General features: G+C 39.0%; 1 protein-coding gene across 1 annotated transcript; it reads right to left on the bottom strand.

Moving 5' to 3' along the window:
* Positions 1-8,037: 8,037 nt before the first annotated feature.
* Positions 8,038-14,049, bottom strand: LOC131989139 (butyrophilin subfamily 3 member A2-like). The gene is made up of 6 exons (XM_059354336.1): positions 13,888-14,049; positions 13,428-13,544; positions 11,365-11,712; positions 10,871-11,155; positions 10,671-10,784; positions 8,038-9,544 (listed from the first exon to the last, which is right to left on the bottom strand). Exons 2-6 carry the CDS (start codon positions 13,534-13,536, stop codon positions 8,964-8,966), a joined length of 1,437 nt encoding a protein of 478 aa, XP_059210319.1. The 5' UTR covers positions 13,537-13,544; positions 13,888-14,049; the 3' UTR covers positions 8,038-8,963.
* Positions 14,050-14,287: the final 238 nt, after the last annotated feature.

Here is a 14,287-nt window from a genome sequence, read left to right as displayed (position 1 = left end):
ATTATTATAATTCTGAATTATATCCCTGACGGCCCCTCATACATACATACACACACACACACACACGCACACACACACATACACATGAAAGTAGAACACCAAACTTTAAGTGAAATATATTTATTGCAGGATGCTGAAAATGTGCACATTTAATGTAGTTAGAGATGTTTTCTAAACATACAGTAGAATTGGAAGACACTTTGTCCTGGTGTGAGTGTGACAGCAGGATGTTTCTCTACAGCTCAGGTTAAGGTAGTTGGAGCTCTCCAGCCTCTAGTTGCAACAGTTGGTGATGACATCACTCTGCCATGCCGACTGGAACCAGCTGAGGATGCTGCTGGTATGACCTTTGAGTGGGCGAGACCTGACCTGAAGCCCAGATTCATTCACGTTTGGCACGAACACCAGGAACTTCACGATAAGCAGCATAGGTCCTACAAAGGACGAACATCAGTGTCCGTCAACAAACTGAAGCACGGAGACGTTTCACTGAGCCTCTCCAGAGTTAAACTGTCTGATCGGGGAACATACAGATGTTACTTTCCAGATGTGGAGAAAGACTCGACTGTTCAGCTTGTTGTTGGTGAGCAAGAATGTATTGTTATTATGATGCTCAATGTTTCACCATTACCTGTACGGGGGGGGGGTTTATTGGCGGTACACTACTCCGTAAACACCTATCTCTTGGTTCTGGAACCATCCTTCAAATATGAAATGATTCCTTTAGCTAATGTCTCCCTCTGATCATCAGGGACCTCTTCCCCTCCGATCATCCATCTGTCAGGGATGGACAGATCCTCCAGTGGAGTGGTTCTCCAGTGTGAGTCTTCTGGCTGGTATCCAGAGCCTGAGGTGTTGTGGCTAGACGGTGAGGGAAAGCTCCTCTCTGCTGGACCTACAGAGACAGTCAGAGGTCCTGATGACCTCTATACTGTCAGCAGCAGAGTGACTGTGGAGAAGAGACACAGCAACAGCTTCACCTGTAGAGTCCACCAGAGGGACACCAACCACACCACAGAGACACACATCACTGTTGGAGGTAGAAACACATTCTAGATCTGATCACTGTTTTAAACAGCTGCGTAATAACTTGATATAAATATATATATTTGTTTTGTTATTTCAGATGATTTCTTCGTGGCTTGTAGTTCTGCAGCTTGTATCACCGTCAGCTTGGTGGCTTGTTTCACGTGTGTTCTTGCAGTTGTCTTTGCTGGATGGAGATGGAGGCGAGACAGAATCCGTAAGTTAAAGTTATTAGTTTGTTTTAATGGAAACAGAGTTTCCTGTACATCTCCCAGCATGCAGCTGAATCACTGATCAATTTATAGCCTTTAGTTAGACTAATTGTATTTAACAGACTAATGCTTTGATACTGCTGTTACTTTATCAGTCATCAATTTCCCTTAGGAAATAATGTTAACTTATGTCAAACATTCTGAAATTCAAGATATAATATCTCTTTAGTCCTGATGTGAAATGTTTAAAAACAAACTATAAAAAGTAGTAGTAAATATTGCTTTAGTTCCAGCAGTGATTTGTTCTGTCCAATATCAATACCATTTCCATTCAAGACACACCTGCATTAGAAAAATACTTACACACTTTAAAGGTCACACATCCCTGTCTTTATTTGGAAACAGAAACAGCACATGAAGAAAATCAGAAGCTAATGGCACAGAATGGGAAAATGGCTGAATTACAGAGGAAAGAGGAAGAGATGGTGGATACACTGAAGCAACATAAGGAGGAACTGAGGAAGCAGAAAGATCAACTGAAACAGCATCATCAGAAGGTGGAGGAGCTGGTGAAGGAGAATGAGAAGAAGCTTCAGTCAGTGGAGAAATATTTAAAAGACAAGGCTAAACTTACAACATCTGTCATCCCACCAGGATACTTAGAGCTGAAAGAAATAATCTCTAAATACAAATGGGGCCTGACTGAAGGACGGATGGACCTTAAGCAACTGGAAAGTGACACAGAGAAAATGTTAGAGAAGACAGACGAGTTGACTGTTGGAGTGACAGAAAAGAAGAAGGAAGCAGAAACCCACATGGATGGAGAATAATGTTGAGTTAAAGAAAGAAGGGAGAGTCTGTTCTCAAGTTTAGGATGCAAGAATATTAATACAACTACAGAATCAAAGCATTTAAAGGTTAACACATGAAGTTTTTCATACCTTCTTTTGTATTTTGTATTTGTAATCCATAACACTAATATTTGTAAATATAGTATAATGACCATGATTCCTACACTGTATGACCCTAACAGCTCCTGCAGATTCATTGTTCTCACCGTAGTGAATTGTTTGTATCATTGAGGTTTAACAAACAGTAAAATAAAGTGTGTTGTACTTAATGAATTTCCTTTCCTGAATTTATTGGTTTAAAGTGTGCATTGTTTCCATTGTTGCTAAAGGTATGTAGTTATTGGGATCTCCAGTACATACATACAAGGGCTGTATGTAAATGTACACTCTACAGAAATAATTTATACATAGAAACGTAGGAAAATTAGTCTTCTCCATCACAATCCTCTGGTAAAGCTGTCAGAGTTATAGTTTGGGCGTAGGACGCACAGATGATCCACCAACACCACCAACAGCCTCATTGGCTCCCATATTAAAAACGCAGGAAGATTTCTGAAAAAGGGAGATCAAACAGTTTTTTTAGATCACTCTAACAAAGCTATTTTTTCATTTTTCTGAAAAAAAAACAACATATGTAGACGTTCAGGAAGAACTCAGGACGCTCAAAGTGAAGTCGGATCAATGATAGGTATTATGGTTTTGCCAAAAATGCTTTCTGTTCGAGGCCAGAAATTCCAGTCTGTCCACCTCTGGCTGCTGTCACTCTTTCATTAACAGGTGTCAGTTAATTCTGTTGATTGCTTTGATCTTTGATGTGATTACAGTTACAGATACACACACACACATGCGCATAAGCACGCACACTCCTCACACATGCATACACATGCTTCAAACACACACACACACACACACACACACAGGTAACTTCATGTGATTTAAATTACACACGCATACACACACACACATAGAGGTAACTTTATGCGATTTTCGCTACAAACACACACAAATGCGCGCGTAAGCCCGCACAGTCCTCCAGATACATGTTTCACACACTCTCTCACACACACACACACACACACACACACACACACACACACACACACACACACATTTTGAGGTTAAAGGGCATAGTTTGAAATCTCTGAAGAGTCTCATCATAGTGTACACACACCGGCAGTAGCCCCCGTGGCCCTTTCAGAATTTCCCCAGAGGAAATTTTCTAGTTTAAACTTTATGATATTAATTACTGGTATTACTTCTGGATTATTACTGTAATCTATTCGCAAGGTAAAACAGCTCATTTAATATAATTTTCTGTACTGAGAGCAGAAGATGAACTTAAATTACTTTAATTACTGCCATCATTTCTGTACAACAATGTTTATGGTTTGAAAGTTGTTTAATTGATCATTCATGGTTAAATTGTATCACAGTAGCATGAGGTGAATATAGTTTATTATGTTGATGGAGAGACATTCAGACTTTACAATGTTAAACATTTAGAAGTACAGTGCATCTGTGACAAGACTTTGTGGAGTTTCTCTTTTTAACAGTTAAAAGTTTTGTATTTACATGCCAGATGTTGGTGGGAGTCAGTATGTTAATGGAAACTTATGCTAAATGTGTCTGATCAACCTGCTATAACTGCATGTTGATGGAAGCTGACCACAGCGAGTATATATTTAAAAGCTGAAGCAGCGTTTCAGCTGTGGACTGACAGACCAGATAGAACAATGTGGTTTAACAGTTTCCTTTGATAACCCAGAGACGTGACTGAAGAAAGGAGCCCAGATCAAGACTGAGGAAGACAACTAACCACACGACCTTTTCTCACACTGTAACTATTTTCACACCCAGACATGAGAACTGCCACTCAGTCTTTTTACATCCACCTGGTTTTATCTGTCTTTACAATTTCAGCTTAAAAAACAACAACAAAAGTTTTTTTTATTACATTAGCTTGGCTGAGGCAGAAATGTTGGTAACTTAAAGCTGCAGTATGAGATGACTGAGAAAGTTACTCGATGGTTGTCACAAACTGACACTTTGTGTTGGTGTTTCGTCCCGACAACCAACCCAAAGAATCGGCATTTAACGCTCAAAAGTCATCTATTCTTCTCCATAATGGAACTTTAAGGAAAGCAAAATGTGGCATCATATTTCTGCATGGTTTCTATAGCTTTAGCTTTACTGGAGCTCTGCATGAACTAAATCTAGTTATTATTTTCTATGGCTGTTTCTCTTTTGCCCTGAGAACGATGTCCAGAGCATCTTCTTCGTCCCTCAGTCATGTCAAGTGGCCTTTAAAACACACAGGATAGAGTTTGTTAAAAGAGAAAAATGATTAAAAAGTCTACTTCACTTCTTTCAATAAGATTCAACAACAATGTGAGCAGGTTTACACGTCAAGTGCATTTTTAAACAGCAGAATGACGTCAACCTAGAGCAAACGTCTTTATCGTATTTTTCTAGTCCAGCGCTTCTTTTTGAAATCTTTGTTGGTTGTAACATGTTTTGGTGAAGTACATCTTACCGATAGCAAACTGAAGTATATACAGCACTCTCGTCTGGTAAAGGCTGCAGGGCATCAGACACGTCCGGCTCTGTGTGGGGAACAAACAAATGTATATAACTCTATTTAAATGTTTTGCTCTAAATCTGTGTAGTTTGTGATGTACTCTGTAACAGTTTTTTAAAGATGAGAGTCAAAATCAGACATGCACATCATTTTTAAATGTTAATGCAGTGTGGGCTTTTTTAATCCCAGGACAATAATGCATTTACATTCATACACAACTACAATCTCGCCCTACATTTCCCATTATAAACTAGAATGGCAACAAAAACTAATATTTTGTAAATATTATTTTCAGGTTTGTGTACCTTTGTGTTTCCTCCAGAATGGTAGTTTCTTCACCAGCAGCAGCAGCGGAGCCACTAGTGCAACGATCCACAGCAGGGAGAGCAGAGCATGGGGGTCAGTGCGGGGAGGTTCTTGATAAGTAGAAAAGATATTAAACTTTATATTTCTTCTGTGTTGGAGAAATTTAAAACACAAACACAAACAAATCACCTTTGTTTTGTGGTGAAACAGTCAGCCAGCTCTCTGGTGACTCTCCTGCTTTCGGGATGCTGCACTTGTAGAATCCTTCATCAGACTTGGAAACATGTTGGATGACCATGTCTTCCTCACACCAGATTCCGAGTCGGGAACCGTCTTTGTAGAACTCGGCGATGTGTTTTGACTCAGATTTCTTCTTTTGACAATGAAGAATCAGGTTGTTTCCCTCCTGCACAGGACGAGCAGGAACCTCCAGGATCACTAAACCAGCTGAAACACATTAAATGTGACATAAACATATTTGTAAGACATCAATCAGTTTTATACTGTAACTTGAACAGTGATTACAGGGTCCACTGTGCAAAAATGACACAAATATTCTTGCATGTAACTAACTTTAATTTCTGAAAGACTTTTCCAACAAAAAGTGTTTTATTGGGGAAAGAATGAAAGAAATACTTCCATTTTAAAATAATGACATCATAATTATAGGAAGAATTGATTTTAAAAGCATTTCCGTCAAGAACAACTGTACTTAATTATTTTTTTTCTAAAACCTCCATAAACTGGAGTTTCTGTCGTTCTGTGAGCTGACGGAAAAACTAGAAGAAATACACATGACTATGTCCATTGTAAATGGAGTGCACTTATATAGCACTTTTATCCAAATCACTTTACACTACACACTACGCTCATTCACCCGTTCACACACATTCATACTGGTGGCCACCGTTGGGGATTCATTCACAAACAACAAAGGATGTATACAGATAACATGAATTAGATTCATTGGATTATATTCACTCAGCATGTTACCACTGTATCTTATAAATGTCTTCATACAGTGGTTACATGTTGTGAAAACACAAAATTATGCAGAAAATATCTTTTCAATTTTTTTTACTATATACTTACTGAGAATCAAAACATTTTTACTATATCAATGGCTATGACTCATAAATTAAAAAAATCTAACTTTATTATGATTTATGATTTATTATTAAAATTGTTTGATATTCAGTATGGGGATAATCAGACATTTTTTCAATTTTCTTCACCAACCCAAAAATCATAGGAACACAATAAAAACATTTCCTTTTAAATTTCGTTGTAATTATCTTCTATGTATAATGGACTCAGGCAACATGTTTTATAACTGTGAATATATTTCTATAATCATATTAATTTATTATAAATCATCTCAACAAAATGGGAAACTCCAACTTCTTTCCTACATTGATGCTTTACCCTGAATATTTTATAATTTTTTTCAAGTTTGTAGAAAGTGAACATGTGAATGTTGGAGACAATAATTCCCATACACACTGTATCCACCAGTATAAACGTACCAGTGATGGAGATGTTGACGGCTCTGCTTGTGTTCCCCTCTCCATCTTCACACCAGTACTCTCCGCTGAATTCTTTATAGGTGGGCTGAATTTTGTGGGAGGGTGCCGATGAGTCGTAAGAGTTTACTGGACCCGTGTTGAGCTTCCACATCACTCTCCATTCAGTTAAACCTCTGAATTCTTCGCAGTTCACAGTCATGTGCTCGTACTCAAAAAACTGCAGTCTGTCTGGAAGAACACGAGGAAAAGCTGCATCTGAGACGCACAAAGAGAAAACAAGAGACATCATTAAAACGTATCACTAGTATGAAATTAACAAATTACTTTTAGCAGATTGTGGAGCAGTAATCACATTACTGTGAGGGATTTTTGCCAGACAGATAATTAATAAAGTTTAGAGAAAAAAAGACTTACCGTCTTCCTGAGCAGAGTAACTGTGGTGAACTGGTACAACCAGCAGGATCAACAGATCCAGCACTGCAGAGACACATTAAAGTAGCTGTTAGATATCAATATATAATATATATGATGACATTAATGATAGAGTGTCAGTACTCACTCAGTCTGAAGCAGAGAGCTGTGACCTCCATGACGTCTTCCTGCTGACTGTCTGAATGTCACACTGAAGACTCTGAGACACGCTGCAGGTCAGAACCTCCCCTTCCTGTTTGTATATCTAGAAATATCTATGAGAGCTGCTACACGGTTAATAATGTCACTGTGTGATCCCCCTAAAACCACACGTGTGCTGCAGATAAAAGCTCAGCCACCAACTGTTAAAAGTACCATCCAAACTGTCAGTGTCAACAAAAAAAACATAGAAATATCCATCCATTTTCCGCCGCTTATCCGGGGCCGGGTCGCGGGGGCAGCATGCTAAGCAGGGCATTCCAGACGTCCCTCTCCCAGCCACAACGTCCAGCTCCTCCTGGACCCCGAGGCGTTCCCAGGCCAGGAGAGAGATATAATCCCTCCACCGTGTTCTGGCTCTTCCCCGGGGCCTCCTACCAGTTGGACCTGGAACTCCTCTAACAGGAGGCGCAGGGAGGATCCTTACCAGATGCCCAAACCACCTCAGCTGGCTCCTTTAGACTCATAGGAGCAGCAGCTCTACTCCGAGCTCCCTCCGGATGTCTGAGCTCCTCACCCTCTCTGAGGCTGATCATAATTATCTTTTTTTACTTCTATTGATCTATCTGACCACAAACATACCTTACATTTATCCCCAAAAAGGAAAACACGTCCCTATTTTGTGTATTCATACTTTATTTCATGTCATGTCTGTATTTTGTCACTGTTATGAAATGGTTGTTTAGTTTTAATTATGTTTAATGTTGTTTTTTAACTTGCATGATTAGAACAAAGCACAACACATTGTGTGAGATACTTTATGATGTCATCACCCTTCATATAATCTTGGTGAACACATTTGGTCCAAAGTCTGAAGCTGCTGTGTGTGTGGGAGGTGATACAGTACCGCCCCCCTGTGGTCAAAAATGACAATTACATTCTAGTGATATATTTATGAACTGTGAAATGAGAAACTGTAAAACAGTCTTACTTGCATTTTTGACGATTTTCTGTTGAGTGGTTATGTTTTTAGTGATTTCATCTCCAGAGAAAGTCGAGTTTATTGTTAGAGTGAAGTTTATTGTAATCTGAAGCAAACAAACAAGTAAAAATATATTATATATATCAAAAATACAGTTTTGATACAAAAAAACTGTAAAAACATGCATTATCACCGAACTTTGAACTTTTTGACGGTCCTTGAACAGATCATCAGTTACATAAAATTCCATTAGAAGAAGTGACCAAAATGAAGAAAAATAAAATAGTGATACTTCTGTCAGCATCTCTTTATTCTACATGTATCATTTAAGATAAAGCGTGACAAAATGCTGTTTACACAGAGCAGAGGGGAGAGGACAGGAGAGGCTGGAAACATGACAATACTTCAATATGTACAATATGTGGAGAAAACTGGTGACATGTTTGAGTTGTTCCCACTTCTAGCCATGATTGTGTTGATTCCACAGAGCTGCAGGACTCATAGATGTATAGAGATTGTATATGTTGCAGTGAATTACAAGGACACAGTGAGGAAAATGTAAAAAGAGCAATAAAACAAAAAAAACTCTCTGAAACAGCTTGTTGGGGTTCAGAGGGTCAAACGACGAGTACATCAATTAACTTAAACTACATTTTTGTAGATACCAATGTTAATAGAATGAATTATTCAGGATTATTTAATCACACAAATGAACTACAGTCTGACATGAATTTACAACAAATACCACATGAGCAAATGACACCACAGTGTAATAAAAACATAATGAAACACATGAAAAATATATATCTCAATATATATTATATTCGCAAAAGGAGTGATGGACTGAAATCTGAAGTTTCAGGAGTAACCTGTTTATGGATTTAAAATTAATACAAACAATATTTTAAATGGTTACACCAGTATCTTGTATGATGTATTATTTCTTTCATCTTCTCTCTCTGACTGTTCTGACTGAAGTTTCCTCTGAATCTCTCCTCTCTGTCTCTCTATCTCTTTCAGGTCTTTATTTATTTTCTCCTTATTTCTCTCTAGTTTCCCCTTCCTTTCTATCATTCTAATAACCATCTCTTCTGTTGTCTCCAGTAGTTTATCTGTGTTCTTTAACAGTTCCTCATGTTCTTCTCTTCTCTTCTCCAGATCCTCTCTGGTCTTTTCACGCTTTTCCTTTTTTGTGTCTTTCTTCATCATTCTTCCCTCCTTCAGCTTCTTCTTGATCTCCTCTATCAGGATCTTGTCCTCCTGCAGGAGTAAGATGAGTTTCTCTCTCTGGTTCTTCAGATTATTCTTCTGTTCTGTTAGTGTTGTAATCACATGTAGTACATGTTGCAGTTCTCCCTCATTCTTCTGTGATTCCTCGTCAAGTTCTGCCTTTGCATTGTCCAAATAAGAACTTTTTTCACTTTTCGTCATCAGCCTCTCTCCTTCTTCTCCTCCCATCAGCTGCTGGAGTTCTATGCTGCTGTCAGTGGTTTCTACGTGAACAGATGAGAAATAAGTTTATTTTGAAGTTGAAAGCTGTTTTTTGTTATGCATGCTGAGAGACAGTAATGTGAGAAAAAAAGATATAAACTATAAAACTATTTTGTTAAAGAAACTTTATTTAGCCACTTTAAACTAATGAAAAAGGACAAACCAAATTAGTTGATTCATACTAAAGAACCTCCATTTGTTTAAGTAGAATCAACTTAAAAGCCCAACGCTCTGCACATAACTATGTAAATTCAATACACTAAATGACATATTATTTGTACTGAGACATCACCCTACTGTCCAATCATTCAACTCAGCATTTTAAGTTAAAGTGATTAAATGTTTTGAGTTGCATTCAATTTTATTCATTATTCATAAAAACTGCAGTGAAAGCTTCATTAATATATTCCACACCAGATTTTTAAGTAGTGCTATTGCACAGTTTTCTTACTATTGTCCCTCAAACAAGACCAGACTGGTCCTGATGAGACGCTGATGTGTTGAATTCAGGCTTATAACTCATGTTTTAAGTTTGTTCAGCTCAAAACTATTAGTTCACCCATTAATCACAATATAATAATGCAATAAAACTCTGTTCCTTGACATATTCACCCAAACTTTTTGTACATTAACAGATTCCGGGTTATCAGTGCAGGCAAGTGTCCATTGGACTAAAGGCTAATCCATACTCCAGGGAGGCAGGAACAGAATGACATCATTCCTTCTTGACACATCATCGTGAGAGAACTGTTTCTTGTGTGGTAGAAATATTGTGTGATTGGTCAGAAATTAGAATTTAAATTTGACGTGTGCTGCAGTGGGAGGGCCCTATGAGGACTTCCAAGGAGTTCAGCACTTGAGTTTCTCGTGAAGTATGAAATGTCCAATGTCTACCTTTGTTCTTGTTCCTGAAAGCTCAAGCAAAAGAACAAATTTCTCTGTTCTTGCGGAGTATGTATTAGCCTTAAGCATCATAATACACAACAAGTTGTATGTTCCATGATTGTAATGCATGACAAAGAGGCTAAGATCAGCTTCAATCTAACAATTAATGCAAAAAAATAGCCATCAAATAGAAACGAAAGTAACTTTACGTTTGGGAAGAGCGACGTTAAAGTTGTGACTTACTGGTTTTGTACAGTCCCAATTTCCACAAAACGAGGCCAACTGTAACCACAGCCATGATCCACACAGTGAAGAAGATACTGATACGAGCAGCAGTACTACACTGGACCATGAGATCTGAAATGACAAAACACATGACAGATGTTTTTAGACTTCAACTTCGTAACCAAAAAAAATTAATTATGCATAAAGAAATGTTCTACCTCCAACAGTGATGTGTGTCTCTCTGGTGTGGTTGGTGTCCTTCTGGTGGACTCTACAGGTGAAGCTGTTGCTGTGTCTCTTCTCCACAGTCACTCTGCTGCTGACAGTATAGAGGTCATCAGGACCTCTGACTGTCTCTGTAGGTCCAGCAGAGAGGAGCTTTCCCTCACCGTCCAGCCACAACACCTCAGGCTCTGGATACCAGCCAGAAGACTCACAGTCTAACAACAGTGTCACTCCACTGCTGACTTTGGAAATCTCTACGCTGAGCGAGGAGACGACACCTAATGGTGAAAGAAAGCCAAGGAATATGAAAACCACGTCTTTTCCTTGTGAAACACGATAGGAATCAGTTAACATGTTGTTGCCAACATGTTTATATTGTATCATATTAATGTTTAAAACTAAACCAATATAAAGCAGAGTTAAAGCTAGAAAACAACTTCACCGATGAGTCAAAGCAGAAACACATCTATATTCCCGTCTCACTTACCAACAACAAGCTGAACCATGGCGTCTGAGTCTCTTTCCAACTCTGGAAGGAAACATCTGTATTTTCCTGCATCAGACAGTTTCACTTTGGACAGTTTCAGTGAAATGTCTCCTCGGTTCAGTCTGCAGAGGGACGCTGATGTTCTGTCTTTGTACGACGGATGCTGATCATCTAGAAGCTCTTCACCAGAACGCCACAAATGGACAAACCTGGGTGTCAGGTCAGGTCTGGTCCACTCCACCGCTGTGGAGGCAGCGTCGACAGCAGGCTCCAGGTGACACGGCAACATGATGTCATCACCAGCTAATGTAACTATTGGCATAGACGGACCGACCACCTTAGGTTGACCTGAGGAAGAGACAGGAGTGGTTTAAGATAGAGATTAGATAGTTCCTATCTATTTCTGTTCATGTGGTTTCACAAGAAAAAAATCAATCTGTCTGTTAATCTACTGAAAACTACCTGATTACATTTAGGATATGGGTATCGCTCTATGTTCTTGGTTTGCTTCCTCCCTTTTCTTACTTTTGGTGCCCTGTGGAGGGGTATCCATTTATTTATTTGATGAGGCATAATCACAAGTTCATTATATTTAACCATACATATATTTGTAACCGTGTTCCCTACATTTGTGGTGCCCCGTGTGAGGCATAGTACAGTTGGCAGTCAGTCATCATTGTACAGTATTATTATCAGCATATTACATTTTGGTCCACACCAAAATGTTTTACTCGAATTCTAGATTTGATATAAGTCTTTACATTTTACACCAGTTGTCTGGTACAGGAGTAGATCCATCTTTACTCACAAGAGTACATTGTGCTGTAAATTAATTAATTTATAAATTTAGTAAAAGCAATTTGAGAGATTTGTGTATTGGTAACCACCACCTTTAAAGCATACCTGTCAAGTATCCTGTTTTGGCCAGGAAAGTCCCGTATTTTACCCTTCTTTCCCGCCGTCCTCCCGTATTAGTATTTTCCCATAAATCTCCCGTATTTCAACCGGGCCAGGGCAGAGTAAAAAAGCCTACTACAGGTACTGTAGGTGGCAGTTGTCGCAAGGTTAGTGTGTGACGTCAGATGAGTGCCAACCATAGACTGTATAGATAATGAACATGGTGCATCTCTGGTGGCACATCTGGTAGAGTACATAGCATTGAAGCCCAGTCCTTGTGAGCAGGCAGCCTGGGTTCAAATCCGGCTCGGAGCATTTTCCCTCTGTCTTCCCCTTTCACTTTGAATATCTATCATTAAAGTGATAAAATGCCCAAAAAATATATTATAAATAAATAAACAACGTAGTCACTGTGACGACAGCCATAGGGTTCTGACTAACCGATTAATCCAGGTGTGTCTGATTATTGTTGTTGTGACAACTGAGGTCAGACACACCTGGATGAATTAGTTTGTCCAATAATGGCAGACAGGAAACAAAGGAGCTGGCTGAAGTTTAGGAAGTTTTGCAGCTGTGCATGAAGCCAAATGTAGTTTATAAGTGGTTGACAAGTGGTGATTTTAGCTTTCTTGTACACCTGTCTTAAAATATAAGGGATACTGGAGCTTGGTTGGGGTGGTGGCACTGCTCGGAGTGGGCACCGGTAAAATTTCCCTTATTTTCAAATCCAAAACTTGACAGGTATGAAACCATTCATTCTGCTAAGTTAACCACTTGCTGACAGGTATGCCACAAGTTAATTCGTATCTATGAACTGAATTGAATAAAAAAAAATGTGTCAGCAAATCCCCAGAGACAAACCTTGCACCACTGTGCTTAAAGTTGTGTACTACCCCCTTTATACAAGAGCACTTCAGGAACTTTCAAGCAAAGACCCACCTAGACTAGGAAGCCCCAGGCCTCCAAACCCCTGCAGACCCTTTGGGAATGTCTATCAGCCTGTTTCAGCAGATAGTATAAAAGGGTTTTATTCTGAAAAGTGTGGTTCCAGTATTAATGATTTATTTTCACTAATAGTGACCTCAAACCCTCATCATGACCTTAGCTTTTTGTGTGTGTGTGTGTGTGTGTGTGTGTGTGTGTGTGTGTGTGTGTGTTGAATTTACCTCCACAATAACGTGTCAGGAGAAGAAACCCAGCAGTGAGACGCAAAAATAAAATGCTGACAGAGTTGAGACGAGACTTTGAGAGCGATCCATTCCTCTGATGAAACATCCTGACAACTGAAATGAACAATAACAGAATGAAAAAGGTTTTTGTGCAAATAACTTGACAGAATATTTCAAACAGTTTAAGATAAGATTTAATTACTCACCAGTCGTATAAAGCAAATAAATGCACCTTGTCCGTATGCTCAAAGATCCCTGACCTGATTAGCTTCAAGCCTTTTTATCAGTGCAGCGCTGAACATTCAGATATTTGTTTTTAATTTTTACAAAGGAAATCAAAGGACAAACAGGCTGCCACGGTAGTGTCAGATTCAACTGTTCTAATTACTCACGATTGCTGCATTCATGCACATGACACAAATGTTAACAAGCTCCATGAAAACACGTTGAAAAATACCTTGGTTTAAACTCCAGTGATTCAGACTTTCTCTTGCAATGAAGGGAAAACACCTTGTTGCGGCGATCTGGGTAAAGAGCGTCTGTGTGCATGCTGCTGCCTGTACGTGTCGGTGGGCGCGCTCTGTGTGCGCGCGTCGGCGGCGCGCATTGGCGCGCTGCTGCGGCGCACCTCACCAGGTGGGCACAATTACCGCAATCAGCGGCACATGCCGGAGTCACACACAGTAAAATCAGTTTAAAATGTTTGATTTAATTTAAGGTAAAAAATTATTAAAATGAGGAAAAAACTGGTTAATTTGAAAGTAAATGATTAAGTGTGTTTTAATTTCTAAGTCACACAGTACTGTAAGTCAATGTATGTTTAAATATACTTTTTATTTAGTATAATGCACTTGCAT

Source organism: Centropristis striata, chromosome 17 (assembly GCF_030273125.1).
Source record: "Centropristis striata isolate RG_2023a ecotype Rhode Island chromosome 17, C.striata_1.0, whole genome shotgun sequence".
NCBI lineage: Eukaryota > Metazoa > Chordata > Actinopteri > Perciformes > Serranidae > Centropristis > Centropristis striata.
Note: the sequence above shows the minus strand (reverse complement) of the source record. Positions and strands in the feature narration are given on the sequence as shown.